The following is a 21,607-nucleotide window of genomic DNA, read 5'->3' as shown; positions in this document are numbered from 1 at the left end:
TAGATATTTAAGTTCAAAATTGCTGCCCTGCATCACATGGTATTTATTTTCTTTTTGATATAACAGATTAAAGTCAATGCTTAGCTCTGTGATCTAAAGCCTTGCTACTCAAAGAGTGGCCCCTGGCGCAGAATTGGCACTGTCTGGGAACATGTCAGACGCAGAGATTCTTGAGCCCCACCCGGACTTGTTGAATCAGAGTTGAATCAGGATCTTCAACAAGATCCTGAGGGGATTCACGTGCACAGTACAGTCTGAGAGGCACTGGTCTAAAGCACCAGCATGCGTGTGACAGACAAGAGAAACAGGCATCACAATGGAGATTTCAGCTCCCAAAAATGACCTCAAAGGAAAATCTTTCCTTTTACTCAGCCAGACTCCAGTTGCAGTCCCAGGTTGTCTTAATACTGAGTCTATAACAACCCTAAAGCACAAGGATATTATTAAGGTTTAAAAATAGAATGGTAGCTATTTGTTTTAATCTTGTTTACCTTAGCTACCAAAGGATATCTATGTACCGTAGTTGCTGAACTTCTATTGGATTACATTAATTTACTCCATTTGTGTTTTCTTTTTAAGTGATTTTATCTTTTTTTTTTTTAATGCGTATATTTCCTTAGTTAATAGCAGATTCCTTGAAATCCAGTGCTTGCTTTGTTTTTATTTTTTTTTCTTCAAGTTTTGTGTTAATCCAATGCTTGTTTTACAATTGGACAGTGGTGGTCTATATTTAGTAAGAGCTCAATAAATGTTGAATGACAGTCTTTAATACTTATATACCAACAAGGCCAAACATGGCCCACTGCTTTTGCAGTAGAGCATTACAAAGCTCACTGGAGGAATTCTTGCTCAACCACTTACTGTGTGACCATGAGCAAGTTAACCCCCCTCTCTCTTTTTTCTTTATTAAAGTATTACATATATGTCCTTATCCCCCCATTGCTCCATTACCCACCCCCTCCCCCACTCATGCCCTTACCCGCCTGGTGTCTGTGTCCATTGGTTAGGCTTATATGCATGCATACAAGTCCTTTGGTTGATCTTTCCCCTTATCTTCACTGTCCCCTACCTTCCCTCTAGGTTTGAGAAGCATGGATCAGACCATCAAAGTTAACTTGTCTTAAGATTCAGGTAAAATAGAGATGAAAATAGAGCCTATCCTCAGGGAGACACTAGGGTTAGTAACATAGGACATTTGAAATACTTACACTTTCTAGCACAGACCTAAACAGAGTTAACTATTATTATTTACTAGAGGCCCAATGCACAGATTCATGCACTGGTGGGGAGGCGAAGCCTGCAGGGAATGGCTCACAGGGGGAGCGCCACTCATCCCAGTCAGCCAAGCAGCTCTCCCCACTGTGGGAGCGCACTGACTACCTGGAGGAAGCTCCTGTGTTGAGTGTCTACCTCTGGTGGTCAGTGCGCATCATAGCAACTGGTTGAACGGTCATTCCGCCAGTTGGTCACTGGGCTTTTATATATATAGATTATTGCCCTCTGTAAGCTAGATTTCATTATCTTGAGAGGGAGCTAAAACCTATTCAAGTAATATTATTCCTAAAGAAATTCTAATTCTCTCTACTTTCCCCCCCCTTCTCTTATCATACTGAAACTCCTATCTTTTAAAGTTTTCTTCTCTTTTTATTCGTTCTACTTTCTAAACATTAGAATAACTTTAAACAAAATTTAAGCTATGAAAATAGCCTAAAGTTATTTCAGATATAATGACACATAGACATCTAATGTTTATTCTCCATCAGATATCTGAAAATATTTGCCTAGTGCAGGACAGAATACTTAAGTTGTTTTCACTGATGATATGTTTTCATTTAACTTTCCTGTCTTTCAGCCTTCAGTTACAGCTCAGGCATTCTGACACTGTATTTGTCACTGTTATTAAAAACTAGCAGACCAGGGCCAGCTGTCAGGTTAGTTCTTGCCCTGGCCCATTTTGTTCAGTGGATAGAGTGTTGGCTTGCGGACTGAAGGGTCCCAGGTTCAATTCTGGACATGGGCATATGCTTGGGTTATGGGCTCAGTCCCCAGTGGTGGGGCATGTGGGAGGCAGCCGATCAATGTTCTCTCATCATTGATGTTTCTATCTCTCCCTCTCCCTTCCTCTCTGAAATAAATTAAAAAAAAAGTTACCTTATTAAGGTAACAAGAGACACATTTATTACAAAAAAGCCCACAAAAGAAAAAACACAACCTTTTAGATAATCATTAGTATTATGTATCAATGAAAAAACAATCCTGCTCATAGAAATGATTATTTCTATTAGTCATTTATATATATAGATGGCCTTTTTTCAACTCTAAACTATACATTCTCTGAGCTGTAGTTTAGCTGATATCTAAATCATTCTTATATTTTTCAAAGCACTTATTTACATTTGTATACTATTTAAGTTCAATAAATATCTGTTAAAATATATTAAAATGTCCTGAGAAAACTATGTGGAGATAAATATGTAATTTAAAAAAATTTAAACATTTTAAATGATATAATATAGCTAGACAATGTAGATTACAATATATTTTAGAAAAACTAACAGTAGACAAAGGTTTAAATAAATTATAATTTAATTAGGAATTGGGAATTACTACTATTTTAAAAGTGGATTTTTTTTGGGGGGGGAAGAGGCAAGTAGAAAAATGTAACTTTACATAATTATTTTATTACTAATCTTTTGTTTTAAGAATATGTTTAGTATATTCTAAAACAGCACTATACTCTCCCAGGTCAATACAACTTAAAGAAAAAACCCACAGCAAAGTAACAATAATGTAAAGCCCATGGTAAGGTCAGCAGAAAAGAAAGATACTGCCTTTGCCTTAACACTACTCATTAACTCTCTACTCTCATCTTCCATCAATGTATATCTAACCAAATTGTCCTCCTTTTTTGTCCTTTTAAACTTCTTGCTGCATCAAACCCTTTATACTACTGTCCCCTCTACAGGAATACTCTTCCTTCCTCACACCAGTGATCTGTTTAAATGTTTATGATCTTCAAGGTCAACAGGCAATGAGCTAAGAAACAGTCTAAATTTTGGTGTTAGACCATAAATTCCACTCTGTTCATATGATATTTTCAGGGGACTTGTTCATAATAATTCAAAGCACAACTGTCATTAAAAATAAACTCTTGCCCTGCTGGTGTGGCCCAGTGGTTGAGCATCAACCTATGAACCAGGAGTCAAAGTTCAATTCCCAGTAAGGGTACATGCCTGGGCTGTGGGGTCCATCCCCATTGTGGGGCAGCTGAGCAATGATTCTCTCTCATCACTGATGTTTCGATCTCTTTCCCCCTTTCCCTTCTTCTTTGAAATCAATAAAAACATATTTAAAAAAAAAATAAGTAAACTCTTTACCTCTTTTTCCTTTCTGTCTATGGCGTCTCTCTCAGCTTGCAATTGTACTTCTAGGGACAATTCTGCTTTAGCTTCTACAGCTCCAAATTGTTTTCGGTCCTCTACCTTTAAATATATAAGAATTTTCTCAAATTTTCAGACATTAAATCTTGATTATCCTTTTTAATTGGAAAAGTAGCAATTCTATTTCTCTCAATTACAAGTAGATAATCTACATTAGTGAATAATAAAAAGTTACAAATATTCAGTCTTGAATGCATTTTATACAACCTTTTACAGAAATGTTTGATGCTCTTAAAATTCACCCCTCAGGTAAAATGAAGTCTGTCCCTCACCTACCCCTCCCAAGCTTCCTTATCCTGCTCTTGTGTTTTTTGTGGTTTTTTTTTTTTTTTTCATTCATTTTTGTTTTTTTTGCAGCATAATGAGAATAGATTTCATTACTTTCTAGTCTGGGGTAGAGCATCAGTCTAAACAGATGTCCATAGTTTGTTCACTTGGCTATTATTTTAGAATCACAACCTATTGATGGTTAAAGGGGTATAATGAATTCTTCTGGTTTAACTAATCTTCTTTTCTCAGGACTAAGGCATGCAAGTAACATTTGGAAATAAAAATAAATAGAAATGGTTATAATGTCAATGAAGACATAAAGATATATATATTCTTTATGCAATAATATCAAAAAGTCAATAGCAACTTTTTACTTAAAAGAACTGATGTTCATGTAATTGGGAGTAGCCTGCATTAAAATATTTGATAAAAATCAACACAAAGAAAATGTCCCACCTTTTGGAAAGGGTCTGTACTAACGAGTAAGGCTTGCTCCAGTTCTCTTACTCTGAACTCCAGTTTCTCAATTTCTTCATTCCGTTCTTGTATGTCCCTCTGAAGCTGCTCTTTAGAGAGCAAAAGCTCACTGCACTTGTCTGTTTTTTCTTTCAGATGATTTGTTAACTGTTCAACCTGGAAATATGTAATACACAAAAACTGTAAATTCAAAAATTTTCAGCAAGTTAATAGAACATCTATCCCCATTTCAGAAAGTATTTTTGGCTCTACCTGGTTTGGCTCAGTGGGTAGAGTGTTGGCCTGCAGATTGAAGAGTCCCATGTTCCATTCTGGTCAAGGGCATATGCCCTGGTTGGGGACTCGATCCCCAGTGTGGGGGAGGGGGAGGTGCAGAAGGCAGCCAATCAATGATTCTCTCTCATTGTTGATGTTTCTATATCTCTTTTCCTCTCCCTTCTTCTCTGATATCAATAAAAAAATATTTTTTGAAAGTATTTTTGAATGCTATGCTTATTATTTTTTTAATCCTCACCTGAGGATATTCCCCCCCCCCCCCATTATTTTTAGAGAGAATGTAAGGAAGAAGAGAGGATGCGAGAGAGAGAGAGAGAGAGAGAGAGAGAGAGAGATTGATTTTCAATGATTGGTTGCCTCCCACATGTGCCCTAACAAGGGGGCTAGGGATCAAACCTACAACCAACTGACCTACCTGGCCAGGACTATACTATAAAACTTTTTAAAAATAAAATTTATTTTGGGCCCTGCCAGGTAGCTCAGTTGGTTGGAGTGTCATTCAGATACACCAAGGTTGCGGGTTTAATCTCTGGTTGGGATACATGCAAGAATTAACTAATGAATGCAGTGGAACAACAAATTGATGTTTCTTTCCCTATCTCTCCCCTTCCCCCTCTAAAAAAGAAATTTTTTAAAAACTATTTTCAGAAATAATAGTTAAATTTAAGTGTTCATTGTGGACCAGGACAATACTTCTATCTGATGGGTCCTATTGCAATCTCTATTTTAGAACTGAGTAAGCAAGTTTTAGAAAGTGACTTTAGCCATTGTCACACACCTAGTAAAGGGCAGAGACATGATTTGAACTGGAATGATCTAAAACTAAGCATAAATTTTTTTATAACCATGATAAGCCACCTTTACAATTTATATAATGAATCTTCCCTCATTCATGTAGCATTCATTTGATAAATATGAAGTTCTGGTTATGTGTTCATATAAGGAGAAAATGGACAGTTGGGGTGATAAAGCAGAAGCAAGAGAACAGTAAAGAGGTTACCAAAATCATCTAAGCAAGAAATAACAACAGCTAAGATTTAAGGAGCTGAATGAAAGAGAAAATAATAAGGAAATGCAGTGAAACCTGACTCACTAAAAGATAAGGAGGGCTGAGAAATGCGTGGAATTAAGAATGCATTCTAGGTGTTAACAATGAGGAAAGTGGAGATGGTATAAAATTTACTGAAATAAAGGGACATGTTTTATTCTTATCCTCGGTTGGGGATAGTCATGCATCAAAGCTCTCTTTTGAGCATATTAATTTTGAGACATCTAAGAGGAAATGTAGACTGGGCAACTGATCATTCAAATCTGGGACTCAACTGAGATGTTAGGGCTAGAGGTACAAATGTGGAGTCATCTATATATATATAAAAGCCAAAGTGACCAGCTGACCAGCCAATTGGCCGGTAGCTATGACACACAATGACCACCAGGGTGCAGACGCTCAATACAGGAGCGGAAACCATGGATATGAAAATATGAAACAGACTGATGAACCTCAGAAGGAGAGGGCAGGGCAGGAAGAGATTAGCCAAAGATCTTATATGCATTCTAGAGGCCCAATGCCAGTGGGGTCTGGTCTGTGGGGATTAGGCCGAAATCAGCTTGGTGCATGGATTTGTGCACCAGTGGGTCCCTTGGCTTGGCCTGTGGGGATCAGGCCGAAACCAATTCTCCGACACCCCCAAGGGGTCCCAGGCCAGGCCGAGGCACTCCCTTAGTGCACAAATCTGTGCACTGGGCCTCTAGTTTATATATAACAGCCTTGGAAAAGAATATAAATAGGAAAGAAAATGGGCTCAAGACTAAGATTTAGGGTACTCCATCATTATTTTGGGTCAAAAAACAAAGACAAGAGAAAGAGACCTATGAAGTGAGTGTGTCCAAGAGAAGGAAGTGTTTTAGGAAGAAGGTTGTATGAATGCCTCCACATGGTATAGAGAAATGGTTACTGGACATAGCCATGAGGCTGTGGGTAACCTTCATAGCACAGTTTCAACCTAGTAGAGCAGGGGTGGGGAATGTCTGGCCAGAGGGCTGTATAGGCTCACGAAATCATTTGGTCTGGTCCTACCAAGGCATTAGGGGTGAGTTAATTAAATGTTTGACCAAATGTACAATAGTAGGCTAATTTTTAAGTTGACAATTTTGTATGGCCCACAAATGATGTTATAAATATCCAAATGGCCCGTGGCAGAAAAAAGATCCCCCACCCCTGAAGTAGAGGATAATAACTCCATTGAGACAGAGAGGTTAGACACTTTATTGGAGTGGATTGAGAAGAGAATGAGATGGGAAAGTAAAGAGTGAATGAATATAGACAACTCTTTTGATCAGTTTTTTTGGGCATGGGGAATAAAAAATAAGTAGAAAAGTTTATTTCACTGGGCAATACTAGAAGATAAATATAAGTAGTAATGATTCCAAATGTCAATGCACACATTTTTAATCCTCATCTAAAGATAATTTTTCCATTGCTTTTCAGAAGGGAGCGGGGTGGGGGGGGGGGGGAGGAGAGAGAGAGAGAAACATTGATGTGAGGGAGACATATCCACTGGTTGCCTTCTGCATTTGCCTCAACTGAAGATGGGGAGAGAACCCATAACCCAGGTTTATGCCCTTGAATAGGAATCGAACCCACAACCCTTTGGTGTGTGAGCCAATGCTCACCAGCCAGGACTCAATACACATAATTTTTATTTATTTATTTATTTATATATTTATTTATTTATAAATATATTTTATTGATTTTGTACACAGAGGAAAGGAGTGAGATAGCTAGAAACATCGATGACAGAGAAACATCGATCAGCTGCCTCTTGCACACCCCCCACTGGGGATGTACCCGCAACCAATGTACATGCCCTTGACTGGAATCGAACCCGGGACCTTTCAGTCCGCAGACCGATGCTTTACCACTGAGCCAAACCGGTTTCGGCAATACACATAATTTTTAGGGTTTTAAGAACTTTTCCATGTCAAAGTAATATTTACTTTGAAGATTTATGTACAACAGAAAGAATTCCTTTTAAGTTTTTCAAAATATGCACCTTATTTTAAATTACTATATAAATTATTTTAAGGTAGACAATATCAGTAAAGTTCTTACCTCTCTAGTTTGATGTTCACTGATAGGCTGGAATCGAGGTACAACCTTAAGTTGTTGTTCTAATTTCTGTATTTCTTGTTGGAATACATCTCTCTCATGTTCTCTATCAATGGCTTGCTCCTGAATTTTAATAACAATAATTGAAGAAACAGTATTTATTACAGTTATTATTTTCCTCACATACCCTTTGGTTATAGGTACAGTTTTGTTTGAAGAAAACAACTGATGACCAAAGAATACTCCAAAAGATAACATTTTTGTGTGGTATGGAGCCTACGTGGGTTCTTCAACAAAAATTAAGCACTTAAATATTATTTGAAGCACTTTTTTTTTTTTTTTTTAAATTTGAGTAATGTTAAATACAAAATAAAATAAAGATTATTCTCCTTAAAATGAATTTCCTTTTTTTGGAACAAAGGATGTATTCCACTGTTAACTTAATTATTAAACAAAATAAATAGAAGAAATTGTTTAGTAAATCAACTTATTTCATCCTAATCTAGGTTTTACACTTAAAATCATATAATGTGTAAGGATCTGATTCTCTGATATGTGAAGTGAACTTCAGGCTTAAATGGAATCACAAAGAAAAAAGTCCATTAGAAATTAGAGATGTGAGATCTTTTTTAAAAGAGATCAATGACAACCGTTCCAGTCCCCTGTCTCCAAGGGAACACTGTTACCAGTATGTATTGTATATCTTTTGTGGGTGTGACAATAGGGGACAATTGGCTTTTAGGATGACCCTATCCTGCTTTGGCAGTTGGTTAAAGGAAAGACTAGGACAAGCTTCTTAACTATGAATGCGGAAAGGCTTATTGGCAGGGCTTCTTTATAATTTGCCTGTATTGCTTTTAATTCTGATTGCTGATTCTAACAATTATTAGAATTTTTAATTGGAAGAGTACCTTTTAATTAATTGGTAAAGACACATATAGAAGAAAATATGGAATTCATGAGTCTCTTCATAATTTAAAATTCACAACCTAGAATAGCAGCAGGTAGCATTCCACTGAGAAAAATCAACATTTAAGTTGAAGATACTTACATCTAAAAATTTTCTTGTTTTTTCCAACTGCTTTTCCAGTGCTTGGTTCTGTTGTCTTAAATCCATTAGTTCAGCATTTTTTTCTTGTTCCAGCTCTACAAACCTACTGACTTGTTCCTCAACATCCATTTCCAGAGCTTTCACTTGTTTTTGAAGGTCATCACATACTTTTTCAGCTTGACATTGTACTTCTAATTTTTCCTTCATTAGTTTTTCTGTCTCCTGTAATAATTCTGTTTATAAATGCAAAAATATACTACAATAAATCACAGTGGCATTGTAATAGTGAAATCACATAACTATGTTTAAATTTTACCTTCAGGACACAAAGATCAGTTTTATTTCAAATACATGTAGAAAAAGAAAATATTCCTATGAAAATACCAAATAACATTCCTATATTAGTAAGCAAGTGGTATCAATAAAATTATACAGAATTATCAAAAAGAATGTCTTGTCTTTGAAAACAGTATTTTTGTGAAAGCAGCACAGCAAATGACACCCCCCCCCCCAAAAAAAAAAAAAAAAATCCACTTATACTACGAGGAAAAGGACAAAGTCTAATTACACTCGAGTATAGAAATAACTCACCTCAGGCGAAAATCAATTCATTCGAAAACCATAAAGTCACTTTTATATGCATACACAATACACATGAATATCAAATACTGCAAATCTTTAACCAAGGCAAGTAAAAGTTAAAGAAAAAGAAATACAACTGCAATCAGAATTTTGTGTTAGTCTTAATCCTTATTAGATCCATATTCCTGAGTGAGTCTTGCACACTCATATATATGTGTATCAAGGGAAAACTAGTAAGTAGGAAAGGCAGTGTGGTGTAGTGCTTACAGTTCTGCCACTTATCTCCCAGGTTGACACTTAACATGATGCCCTTCGTTTTCCTTACATATAAACTAGGAACAGTAAGAGTACTGATCTCTAAGAGTTATTGTGGGATCAAATGAGTTAATACATGTAAAGAATAGTGCCTAGGATATGGTGGGCACTATATAACTGTTAGCTATTATTAATATTAATCATACAATAATAAAGTATATTTAGCCAAGTAAAACAATTCTCTAATGAAGAAAATGGAAGAAACAAAACCCTAGAATCTTATACCAACTGGTCTGCCAACACATTACTCAGGACTAGGAATCTAGAAAACAGCTTGCCTTTCAAAACAATACTGATTTAGGTGTTAATATAAAAGTAAATCAACCAGAAAGTCTCTTTATGAAATTCATTGATTCTGTTGATGCCATCATCTTATATACTTCTTGATTTAGAAATAGCATTTTGAAAAGCCATAGGCTGTAAGAGTTTAATATTTTTGTTAAAGAAAAAATGTTTAACAAACCAACATTTTTAAAAAATCAAATGGTCTTAAGTTCTGTGGAAAAACAGATATAATAAGATGATGGTCACTGTGAATCTTAGCTGTTAATTTCAAATATAAATATATATATTTTTATTGTAAGAAAAGGTTTTGTTAAAGAGAAAAATTAGTATGAAACACAACAGCAAAATTAGAGATATGCTAGTGCGTTGAAAGTCCAAGTGTCACCCAATTTTTGGAGTTGTAAGTTTAACACCAAAGATTGGCCATGCAATTGTGTAAACACACCTGATCCAGGTGCTGCATCGACTGCAGCATCTACTAGTCCTATGAGAATAGAAAAAAACAAACAAAACAAAAAAAAAAACACACACAGAAAATATAATTTACATCGCTTCTATTTTCTAAAATAGGATAATATATATACACACAAAGAATCAAAAGTAAAAGGTGAAACCATTGAATATTAATGGTAACCTTTTGAGGAATGTCAGTGTTTCTTAACTTTAGATATATGAGCCATATACTTTCCATATTAAACATTCCAACTTTAGCCTTGGCTGCTGTTACTAAATGGTTAGAGCACTGACCTGTGTACCAAAAGGTCTCTGGTTCGATTCCCAGTCAAGGGCATGTACCTGGGTTGCAGGTTTGATCCCTGGCCCCACCTGGGGCGTGCATGGAAGGCAACCAATTGATGTGTCTCTCTCATGTTGATGTTCCTTCCTTCCTCCCTCTCTCCCTCCCTCCCAAAAAATTATGAAAAAAATATTCTTGGGTGAAGATTAACAACAACAACAACAACAACAACAAATCCAATCCTAAATCTGTGTTGAACAAATGTGAACAACCAAAAACAAATTACATATATTACAAAAATGTATGTTGTATTTCTCAACTAGTAAAACTACACACAATTCCAACAGCTTGTGAAATATTAAAGTGAGAAGATATGATCAAAAGGATTTAAACTTCCATTGTTACAAAGACTGACATTTATGTTTTTACTGTTAAACAGACTTTATTTCAAGATGTTACCTACTTTCTCACTGAAGAAAAGATTAAAATTCATATGTTCTTTGAACTACTACTTAGATTAAACTAGATGTCAGTCTGTTTTTAAAGCCACTGACCTTTTCAAAGTATTCTCTTGTAGGCCAAAATCCATCCCTACCAGCTCAATTCTAGTACCAGATCAGTGCTCTTCATTACTTAATTCAAGTACAAATTTTTGCTGCCTTTCTGCTATTAAAGAAACTAAATCTTACTGAATTTAAAAAATATCCTGTCTCATCATGTGCAGCTTTCTCTTGAAGCAGAGGTTTAAAGAAAAATGAATTATCTTCTCCTGTTAAAACTTGACAAAGGAAAAAGAAAATAAAATTCTGATCCCACATATTTGGCTAGTAAGACATTTACCAATAAGATAGATTTTCTTATAATTTTTTCTTACCTCTATATAAAGTATATGAATAATGGCACTGAAAGGGGGGAAAAGCCACCTTGAACTTTAAAGGAATGTTTCATACAAAGTCTAAGAATACATACGCTGTTCGACTGGGCCTGCTTCTGCTTTCATAGCCTCCTTCTGTCTGCACAGCAATTCTCTTTCTTCTTGGATCTGTAGTTGCTCTGCTTCCAATTCTTGTAACCTGCTACTTGCACATAACAACTCCTGCTCCAGGCCATCTATGATATCCGCTTTTTCCTGAATTTGCCTTTCATAAAGGGTTTTTTCCTCTGCATAACCATCAATAACACCTATAAGATAAAATTAACTTATTTCAAATTGTACTGGTAGGTTTTATATTAATAAAAGGGGTGTACTGCTAGCAAAATTAAATCAAGCTATTAACAGGGTTTTTTTTAATATATTTTTTAAATTGATTTTTTACTGAGAGGGAGAGAGAGGGATAGAGATTTAGAAACATCGATGAGAGAGAAACATCGACCAGCTGCCTCTTGCACACCCCCTACTGGGGATGTGCCGGCAACCAAGGTAAGGTACATGCCCTTGACCGGAATCGAACCTGGGACCTTTCAGTCCACAGGCTGATGCTCTATCCACTAAGCCAAACCGGTTTCGGCACTGTTAATAGTTTTGAGTGAATTTGCTGCTGCTGATAGCAACTAGAGTATGTTCAATGCAGCTTTTTTCTTGTTATCCAATATACCTAATTATGAAATTCCTCTGAACTTTCTATGCTAATGTATCACATCATGTGGGTTTAACTTACTTTATTAAACACATACAAATAGATAGGTTCCTGGAAACCTATATATGAATCAGATGCTTATGAACTGAATCACATTTTAAATTTACCAGCGAAAGTTGATATTTAAGTGATTCTACAAGGCCAACACCCAGCACAGCAGGATGCAATATAAACAGTCTGGGGCTTACAGGCTTAAAGCCTAGTATCACTATTTAATGGTGAGTGATCCTGCAAAATCATTAATATTTTAGCTTCAGTTTCCTCATCTTTAAATTACAGGAGTTGTCTTAGGATGGCGGGATTATGGTAACAACCTACCAGCACCCATTTCTGTATTTTCTAAAAATTTTTATACTTTCCATAATTCTGTTAAGTACTTTTTATAATTAAAATATATATAGTTTTAAAAACTGTTTGAAGTAATTTAAAGACAAATTACAGCTACTTTTTAATGGTCATTCTAAATTAGAGTAGATGACTGGTTTCCAAACCTGGCTTGCATCGGAATCTCTATATTTAGACTAGAAATTTCCCACCCTCAGTTGCCAATGGCAAGGTGCTCACCTTCAGCCTTACTGAGCTCCACAGCCAGCTGCTCTCTGGCCCTGGACTCCTCATGGAGGCGCTCTCGCAGTTCTTCTTGGCACTTAAGGGACTCTGTTGCTTCTCGTTTCTGTCTAAATGACTCACGCATCAACTCTGTCTGTGTAACTCTTGCATGTTCGAGCTAAAGAAGAGGGAAAGGATACATGAAGGAAAACAACTAGTGCTGGTAATACCAATGTCATTCCCTATTAAAGCTTTAAAAAAGAGGTTTTAAATAAGAATAAAGGCATATAATACTTATTGAACTGTAGTGATTTAATATTTTTAGTACATGCTAACATTAGTAGATGGGATAAACAAGTAGATTAGCTGTGTCCAACTTTCCATAAAAGATGTATTCTAGTTTAACAGAAAATTGCTTCTTTTGTAAATAAACCACTTCACATCACAAGATCTGTATTCTATTGTATAAAGAGACATAGGTTCCTTTTCTATTTGCTAAATAATTTTATGTAACTGTGTTTTATGATAAACTTTATTTCTTTTATATTTACATTTATTTAATTGTGACTCCTACTGCACACTGTGAGAAACTAATAATATATGATTAAATACAATGATATCAATGAACAAAATCACAATGGCAAAACAAAATTAAATTACATTATAACTCATGTTTTAACTAAAAGTCTATGTTTCTATCTATTTGTGAAACAACTACAAGATTCTATATGGTTATTCTGTTTCTTTTCAAGACTTTAGAACACAGGCATTATCCGCAAACACAGTTCCCTTAAAATGCTGTCACTGGCACACAATGACTACAAGCCAAAATTTTTCTTTAAGATGACAAGGTAATTCTCAAGTATTGTACAGAGTCAAGGCCAAAGCTCTAAAAACAAACAAACAAAAAAAAACACACCACAAAACAAAAAACCAAACAAACAACAACAAAAAAAAGGTATCACCGTTACCAGCTGCATGAAATTACAGAAAAACACTAGTCTCTGACTTTGTTTTCTTGGCTGCTGACTGCTAATCTATTCTTATTGAAACAACTACATGGGGAAAAAATTGAGCTCAAATTGAATACTTAGATCTAGATGATTAACACTATTAAATTTTTTTAAAAGCAGTGACCATATACATTAGTTACAGACTCACAACAATGTCATAAGAATTTGCAAATTTATATATAAAGTATATTAAAAATATTACCATGTCTTAAGCTTAAAATATGAATCAACTGTAGTGGTTTCTGATTTATAGTCAGGTATCAATAATGAATTATAAAATTATAATATTTAAGAATATTTTTATTTTTAAAGACATCTACCTGGTCTTCACATCTGAGTTATATTTGTAATAGCGAATAGATTTTAGAGTTACTACTGTCATTCTAAGTCGATTTCTAAAATATCTTGTTTGCAATATTCAATTTAAGATTCATAATGAAAAATAAGCATACATTTTAAATCAAATATTTCCTAATATAAATAATATGTTGCTACCTCAACATAGATAAAATTATGTTTTTACTTTAGACTGATAAGAGTATTTTCCTTTAAATGTGGATAACTAATATGCATTCATTTTTATTAATATTAATTTTTATTATAAAGAAACATAGTCATAAAGTATGAACTAATTTTTATATAATTACTCTCCCTGAATTTATAGCCATAGTAAATATTTTAGAAACATATAAATTATTTCTACATGTACATATATTTTTCTGAAAATATTAACTGCTTTCCTGGTAAATACCTGAAATCACTAAAAGAGTTCAAAGCTCTAACTAAAAAGAATATGAGTCTTTTTCCTTTTTCAAATTAACTGTACAAATGCAACAGAATATTTGCAACAAACTACTTTTAGATAAGAAATTAAGTAAATATTTACTTCTATATCCTACTTCTTAACAGGATCTAAGCCAGCCTTAAAGTGCAGTTAACTGTTTGCCATAATACCACAAGAAATAACAAAAATGTTGGAAGAATCAAATACAGTAAATTTGGCCAACAAATTTCATTATCATGCAAACGGCACCCTCACTTTGTTGGAATAAAAGATTCCCTTCAAATGTTCACCTAGATACTTTATACTTAAAAAACCCTCTTCTATCTAGTTGAGGTATTATTTATCCCTAATACCTATGTAATACCTAGTACTTGCTAAATATGAAATTTCATAATCAATATTTTCAAATAATTTAAGAAACCTATCATTACATTGAAAATATGTATAAAGCATCAGTAAATATTCTGTCACTTTAATATAAAAGTTTCAGGGTTGGCAACAAAACTGTTCTGAAAACCACCTGGCTTGTTAAATATTAGCTAGTATATCATAGTTAAAGTCATTAAAGCCATAAAAAGTGCTGAGTAACTGGCAGCTACACTGAATAACTTGTAGTGAATCATTTACACATATTTAAGTAAAACGAACCTGAAATACCAACCTATGTTAAGTACGGGTATCCTGAACAATGTTTATAAATATATTTTTCACATAAAAAGCCAAAAAAAAAAGGTATTTCCTCACAGGATTAGTAGGCATATAAAATCACTGAAAATAAAGTTTCTTAGAAAGTTAGCAAGAAAATTTAAATTAGAATTCAGGTCTCCCTTTTCTTTGTCTGAAACTATGGCCAATATGCCATATGATTGTTAAACATTTCCTAATTGGCTCAATGACAATTCACTGAGCTATTTTAGGTTTCACAATGCCATTTCCTCAAATGGTTCCATTTTTACTCAGGATTGACATCATAAATATATAAAAGCAAGATTCTTCAGGACAAGCCAAGATCTTTGAAAATAGCTTGCCTGGCATGGGAGAACTGTAAAATTATCTCATTCTGCTTTCATAGATAAAAAATGTAGTCAAGTTGGGGTTCCGAGACCAAATTTAGCCCTTCAATACATCCAGGATGAATGAGAGATAGTAACACACCAAACCACAAAACAAGATTCTCTTCTATTTATCCTTACTAAAAGCATTTAAACTTTATTTCTCACTGTACAGTTTTTTAAAAAAACCAAATGTTTTAAAACAAAGTATAAACTAAAACTAAAGTATAAAAAATAAAATATTTTATACTTACTGAATAAGGAGGGGTAGGCAGTGAAATTTTAGAAATAAGCTTTAATATGTGCCCATTTTTTTTATGAATAAAATGAAAAATGGAAGTATTAATAATTACTGAGTTATTTTCATCCAAATGCTCACATAGAGGAAATGGATGTGGTAAAGGCACACGAGATTCAACCTCATAAATGTCTTCATCTTGTTCTTCCAACCAGGAGCCACTGAGTTTGACAGTTGCCAAATAGGTCCTGTAAGAATCCATTCTAGGAGATGCAGCTGCCAATGTTCCTCATTGATCAGCTTTCCATTACAGTAAAATTCTTTTTAAGCTTATCAAGACATACCAAAGCAGTATAAAAAATTCTTTTTAGCACTATCCAATAAACATTATAAAGCTAATTCATAAAAAACTGAACAAAAAAGAAAAAACCCACAAGCCTAAAAAACAACACCTAGATCTTTCAGTCAACAACAAAACGAAACAAAAATAAAAGCAAGCAAACAACTTTTAAACCAGATTAACTAAATCCTTGAAAAATGAAAGAAAAAAGAAATATCAAACTGGCTGAGCAATAAAACTGCTTCAGGCATCAAATACGTCTGTGGAAATAAATAACCCTTCCAAGCCGATCCTGGCAGGGAAGGTCAAGTTTTAAATCTCCATAGTAGCAGTCTTGAGAAATGTAGTTGCAACATTATCTCCCTTGTTCTTGTTGCTTCACTCAATTCAAAAGTAAAACCTCTTCTGAACTGAGCTATTCAAATAGCCTCTCACACTGAGCCAAAGGATTCTAGTCAGTGTCCCCTGAGGAAAAGGTCAGAACAGAGGGTGTGGTTTAATGTCGTTACCTATAGGTACTCTGACAGGTGGAATGTGAATTAATACGCCCACAAAAAAGCCTGCCCAACAGGATTCAAGTTCCACGTAAGAGTTTTGGAAAGGGTATTTAGATAAGTTTATAAAGCTTCTGAGATAAGCTAGTGTTTTTCCATCCCATTAAAATGCTTGTTTTAATTAAAAAATGTGAAACCACATTACCAATGAGTTCTGCAACTGTATGAAACAATCATAATTATTTCTGGAAAACTAAGTTAGCACTTCTTTTTGATATTTTCTTAGAAATAATACTCATCCTTTTAAGCAGTTACTAGAATACAGGGTGGGGTAAAAGCAGGCTTACAGGTGTGAGTACACAGTTTATTCTTGTATTATTATTTATTAAGTATTGTATTATTTTTCCATAGAAACAACAATAAACCTATTTTTGTCCCACCCCTGTATAGGTAGTCTAGTTATAACCCATTTCCACAATGAATTGATTATAGAGTGAATATTAACAGGGGAAAAAATGCACTTCTTTTGAAAAGCTACATAGTTGGTAACTATATCATGTAAGATAATTAAAACTTAAAAGCATAAGTTGTATATAATAGCCTTCTTGTAGCTCAAAAAAACCTGGACAATAGTGAATAAACCAGCTACTCAAAGTTTTAAAAGATGAGCAACTTACTTTTCAATATTAAAAGATCCTCAAAAGTGAAAGTTGTTTTTAAATAAATGAAAAAACTTTTATACCCCATAAGCAAGGAGGTATTATTAATAAAAATCCATTTCATAGCCGTTTCACCACACAAAATTGTTAGAGGAGCCAATATTCAAGGTTTATAATTAGGGCAGAGAAAATGAGATTTTCTACAGAAAGCCAAGAATCTACAGGGAGATGAGGAAGGGGCAGCTGCCTCTTACAATTTTGGATTAAGCAATGACAAATCTCTTATGTGAACCCTCAGTTAGTTGTCTGAACATCTGTACAAGATGAAGGCCTGATCCTACCACTGACTCAGCTAAATGTGACATTACTGGGATTCAGCAGACATAAAATTATCAGCATTATAGCCATTCAGCTTTATGGACGGTGGGACTCATGCTTAGCATGTGAAATACTTCTCAAAATACTCTTCCTTGGCTCCCTCTGCAAAGTACAATTTGGAGACGCTGGTGTCCAATTTATCTTATTTGAAGCAAAAACAAAAGCTGAAAGTAAGAAGTATCCCTTTATAAATAGAAACATTTAGGTCAAGATAAGAACTAACTACAAAGGAAAGAGAGAAATACACCAGGGAGGAAAACAAGACTCAAGAAAGCAGTAGATTAAGATTTAGAATGGAGCAACAGCCCTTGTAACAACAGTATGTTAACTGACAGCATATTATATTCATGTTCAGAAAGGTGATCAGAATTAAAATAATTCAAATTATAGCCCTCACCCAATTTTGAAAGCATGTAAAACTTGTTTCCATCCATGTAAAAACACACACACATTTGTGTGTAAGTGGTATCTCTTTGTAACTAAGAATAAAAGGACAAGGTCAAGAAAATAACCACCAAAAAATACAGTAGAATTAGGGGGGAAAGACTCAAGCAGTTAAGATGATTTAGGATAGGGGCAAATAGCTCGCCTAACAACAATATGTAAACTGTGATATATTATATGTATATGTAATAAAAAAGTTAAAATGACTTCAATTATTTAGGACACCCTTTTAATTACCCAGACTATTTCATTATCCCCAGGTTTCATATCATCAAGATTTTAATGTTATTTGAAGGCTTAATTTATGGTATAGTTATGTTTCCCAAACTAACTAGTTTGTACAAACTAGGTTATTTGTATAACCTCAAGCTATTTTAACCTTTTCCCCCCATAACTATTTCCATCAAATTGTAAAATATTTCTGTTGTTCTCCTTTGGATTTTTATTTACTTATTTCTCTAATGAGAATGAATCCTGGATCCAATACCCCAACTAATGCTTAGAATAGTACATTGGGGACAATGCTAATGGCAAAATGTTTCAACAAAAAAATGACAAAACAAAAGTTATACCTACTGCTTCAACCTCAGGAAAAGCCTCTTTTTTTTCTCTTTTTTTTTTTTTGAGAAAATGTAGAAACATGAAGCTTAGGACCTATCATTCTTAAAAATGATAATTAATAAATTCAAGAGAGTTGCCTACAATAACAATTACTCTGTGGGAGTAATTCTTTATTCATTAATTTCTTCCAAGGACTCTTGGTAAATAATCTTCTGTGGCTCTAAATAGTATTCCTGGGTTCTGAAAACTTTGTGAAAGACTAGTCCCACAGAACAGATTGATTTGTATTTTCACCTGCCCCAACAAGCCACACTCTCAAAGATAATGTTCTACAGAACCACAGAGACACTACTGAATAAGGAGTAGGTTAAAAAGATTTACCTTTCTAAGGGCTCAAGGATATCTTTAAATCCTTTTCTTCATATTATAATGAAAGCTATCACAAATAGGAAACTGCAATGGGCTGAATATAAGCCCAATTTTATAGTATCCCTTTTGGGCAAAAAGAGAAGTTTAATCCATCATAATAAATGTATTATTATATGAATTTGGGCATACCACTGGGCAAATAACTTGTCAAATCAAATACATAAAGTAGAATACTACTACAATAGATATTATGAAATCAGCCTATAAGGCAGATGCCCTGATAGTAAAGAAAATGCTCATTAGTTATTTTATTTTTTAATTATTAAAAAAAAAAAACATTTTTACTGATTTTTTTTTTTTGGGGGGGGGGTGACATTGATCAACATGAACATATAGGTTTCAGGTGTGAGATATTATGTTACAAGATCTATATATTGCACTGTGTGCCCACCACCAAAGTTAGATCTTCTCCTGTCACCATATATTAGAGAGAGGAAGGGAAAGGGAGAGAGGGAGAGAAAGGAAGGAGAGAGAAAAAAACATTGATTGGTTGTCTCACTCATCTGCCCCAAATTGGGGATCAAACCTGCAACCTGGGTATGTACCATGACTAGAAAAAGCCTGAGACTCTTTGGTACAGGGCCGATGCTCCAACCACTGAGCAACACACAGCAGCCAGGACCCAGTTCAACATTTTAAAAATAATTAAGTGAATTTACTTCATTTTAATGGCAAATAATTTTTAAAATTCTGCATAAGTAACTTAAGAGACAATTATCATACATGGTGTAAAAACTTTATAGACAGAGAACACTGCAATTTGTTATAAATACCTTGTTTTAAAAATTTCTATATAAATAGTATTTTAATGTAGAAACTGCCCTACATTCTAATTTCCTAACAAGAGATAGTCTGTAAAGTGAAGTAATCTATTCATATTTGTGAAAAGGATGTTAAAATTATGTAAAGAAATTGTAGGTTTGAGTTGTTCGTATTATAATAGTGATGTTATGACACACTAGAACATATAGCTTGTTTTCAGGATAACAGATACTATTCCTTCAAATGAATTATATATATTATACTGGAATATTTCATATAATGGTGAAGTTAAAACCCCTTTTGTTATAAAAAAAGTAACATGTAAGAGTCTAGAAAATCTGAAAATTAAAACAACATTCAATTTTAGAACTAGAATAATCTGTCAGCACATTATATTTTATCAGTTAAAAAGAAGACTATTGATACCAGTGTTGGTTGTCACAAAGACAACCGATTATTATTATTATTTTAAAATTTATTTTAGAAAGAGAGGGAGGGAGAGAGAGAGAGACATGGATGTTGAGAGGAACACTGATCAGTTGCCTCCCACATGTACCCTGATTAGAGATCGAACCCGCAATCTACACATGTGCCCTGACTAGGAATGGAACCACTGACCTTTTGGTGAATGGGACAATGCTCAAAGAACTGAGCAACAGTGGTCAGGGCAAGATTAACAGGGAACCTAACTAAATTTTTGGTAATGTAGACAGAAATCATTTAGTTGTTCCTTGGCTTAAAAGAAAACCTACTTCAAACTCAATATATATATTAGTAATATAAAGGAGGTTACCTGACTACTGGTTTCACTTATGGTTTCTAGGAGTTTTTCAACTGCTGCTTGTAGTCGAGAGCTAATATTCAGCATAAGCTCTTCATTTTCAGGATCTATTTCAGCTCCAGCAAAACCACTCCTCGTGAGCCGCTGTGACAGCTCCGTTCCTTCTTCCGTTACTTTTGGCCACATGCTACTGTCGTTTCTTGGCATATCACCTCCAGAATAAGATGGTATAGACTCATCTGTAACTAGAGCAGTATTTTAAAGGCACAAATAAATTATAATTAATAATTGTAATTAAAAAAGGTTACAGAATAAACACTTGACATCATTGAAACTATAAAGGTCTATTAACACCAGATAGATGAAAAAACTCAACTGAAGCCCTGGGAGACTAAGAGATTTGCTCAAGGTCACAGTGAGCTAGATCAAGAATCAAGGGCCTTCTAGTTACTAATCCAGTATTCTTTCCAAAAGGAAGTGGCAGCAAATGAGATTCAATCTTTGGCTTCCTAAGGGAGGGTGTATGCATTCCACTGGTGAACCGTCACAGTGCAAACCTCAAGGAAAGTTTTCTTTCTACAAATTTTGGGGGAACTAATTTTTATGAACTAATCTATTGTAATATTCACTCAAGTTCAAGTGACTCAAAATATCCCTTTAATATTATAAACTAGGGTACTCTTATGAGGAAGCAAACATTAAAAAATCAATTATTTGTTTTTTTAGAGAGTTGACAAGTCCATACATGTTTAAAATCTAAACAAGTTCAGACATGAAAACTGAAAATAGATGACAAGTGCTACCTATAACCAAAGTCCTATATAAAAATGGAAGAGAAGTTGCTTCATAATCAGATTATATTAGACAATATTTCAAAAATCAGAAATGCAATAATGCATCCTTAAAATATGAAGGAATGTCAGAAATAATTCTTACATATGAAAC

At 34.3% G+C, this 21,607-nt stretch overlaps 1 protein-coding gene across 8 annotated transcripts in view; it reads right to left on the bottom strand.

Annotated features, from left to right (window-relative positions):
• AKAP9 (A-kinase anchoring protein 9) overlaps positions 1-21,607 on the bottom strand; it is a 118,649-nt gene that overhangs the window by 27,841 nt on the left and 69,201 nt on the right. For 4 of the 8 annotated variants that reach the window (XM_084897340.1, XM_084897343.1, XM_084897345.1 and 1 more), the window contains 8 exons: positions 20,675-20,907; positions 12,743-12,905; positions 11,511-11,723; positions 10,251-10,289; positions 8,624-8,856; positions 7,576-7,695; positions 4,167-4,343; positions 3,378-3,482 (listed from right to left, as the gene is read on the bottom strand). In XM_084897340.1, coding sequence (XP_084753466.1) covers positions 3,378-3,482; positions 4,167-4,343; positions 7,576-7,695; positions 8,624-8,856; positions 10,251-10,289; positions 11,511-11,723; positions 12,743-12,905; positions 20,675-20,907 — 1,283 coding nt within the window. The remainder of the gene's footprint in view (positions 1-3,377; positions 3,483-4,166; positions 4,344-7,575; positions 7,696-8,623; positions 8,857-10,250; positions 10,290-11,510; positions 11,724-12,742; positions 12,906-20,674; positions 20,908-21,607) is intronic. The other 4 variants (XM_084897341.1, XM_084897344.1, XM_084897346.1 and 1 more) reach the window with 1 other exon arrangement.

Source organism: Pipistrellus hanaki, assembly GCF_964339955.1.
Source record: "Pipistrellus hanaki genome assembly, chromosome: 10".
Lineage (NCBI taxonomy): Eukaryota > Metazoa > Chordata > Mammalia > Chiroptera > Vespertilionidae > Pipistrellus > Pipistrellus hanaki.
This window is presented reverse-complemented; position numbering and strand designations above follow the sequence as displayed.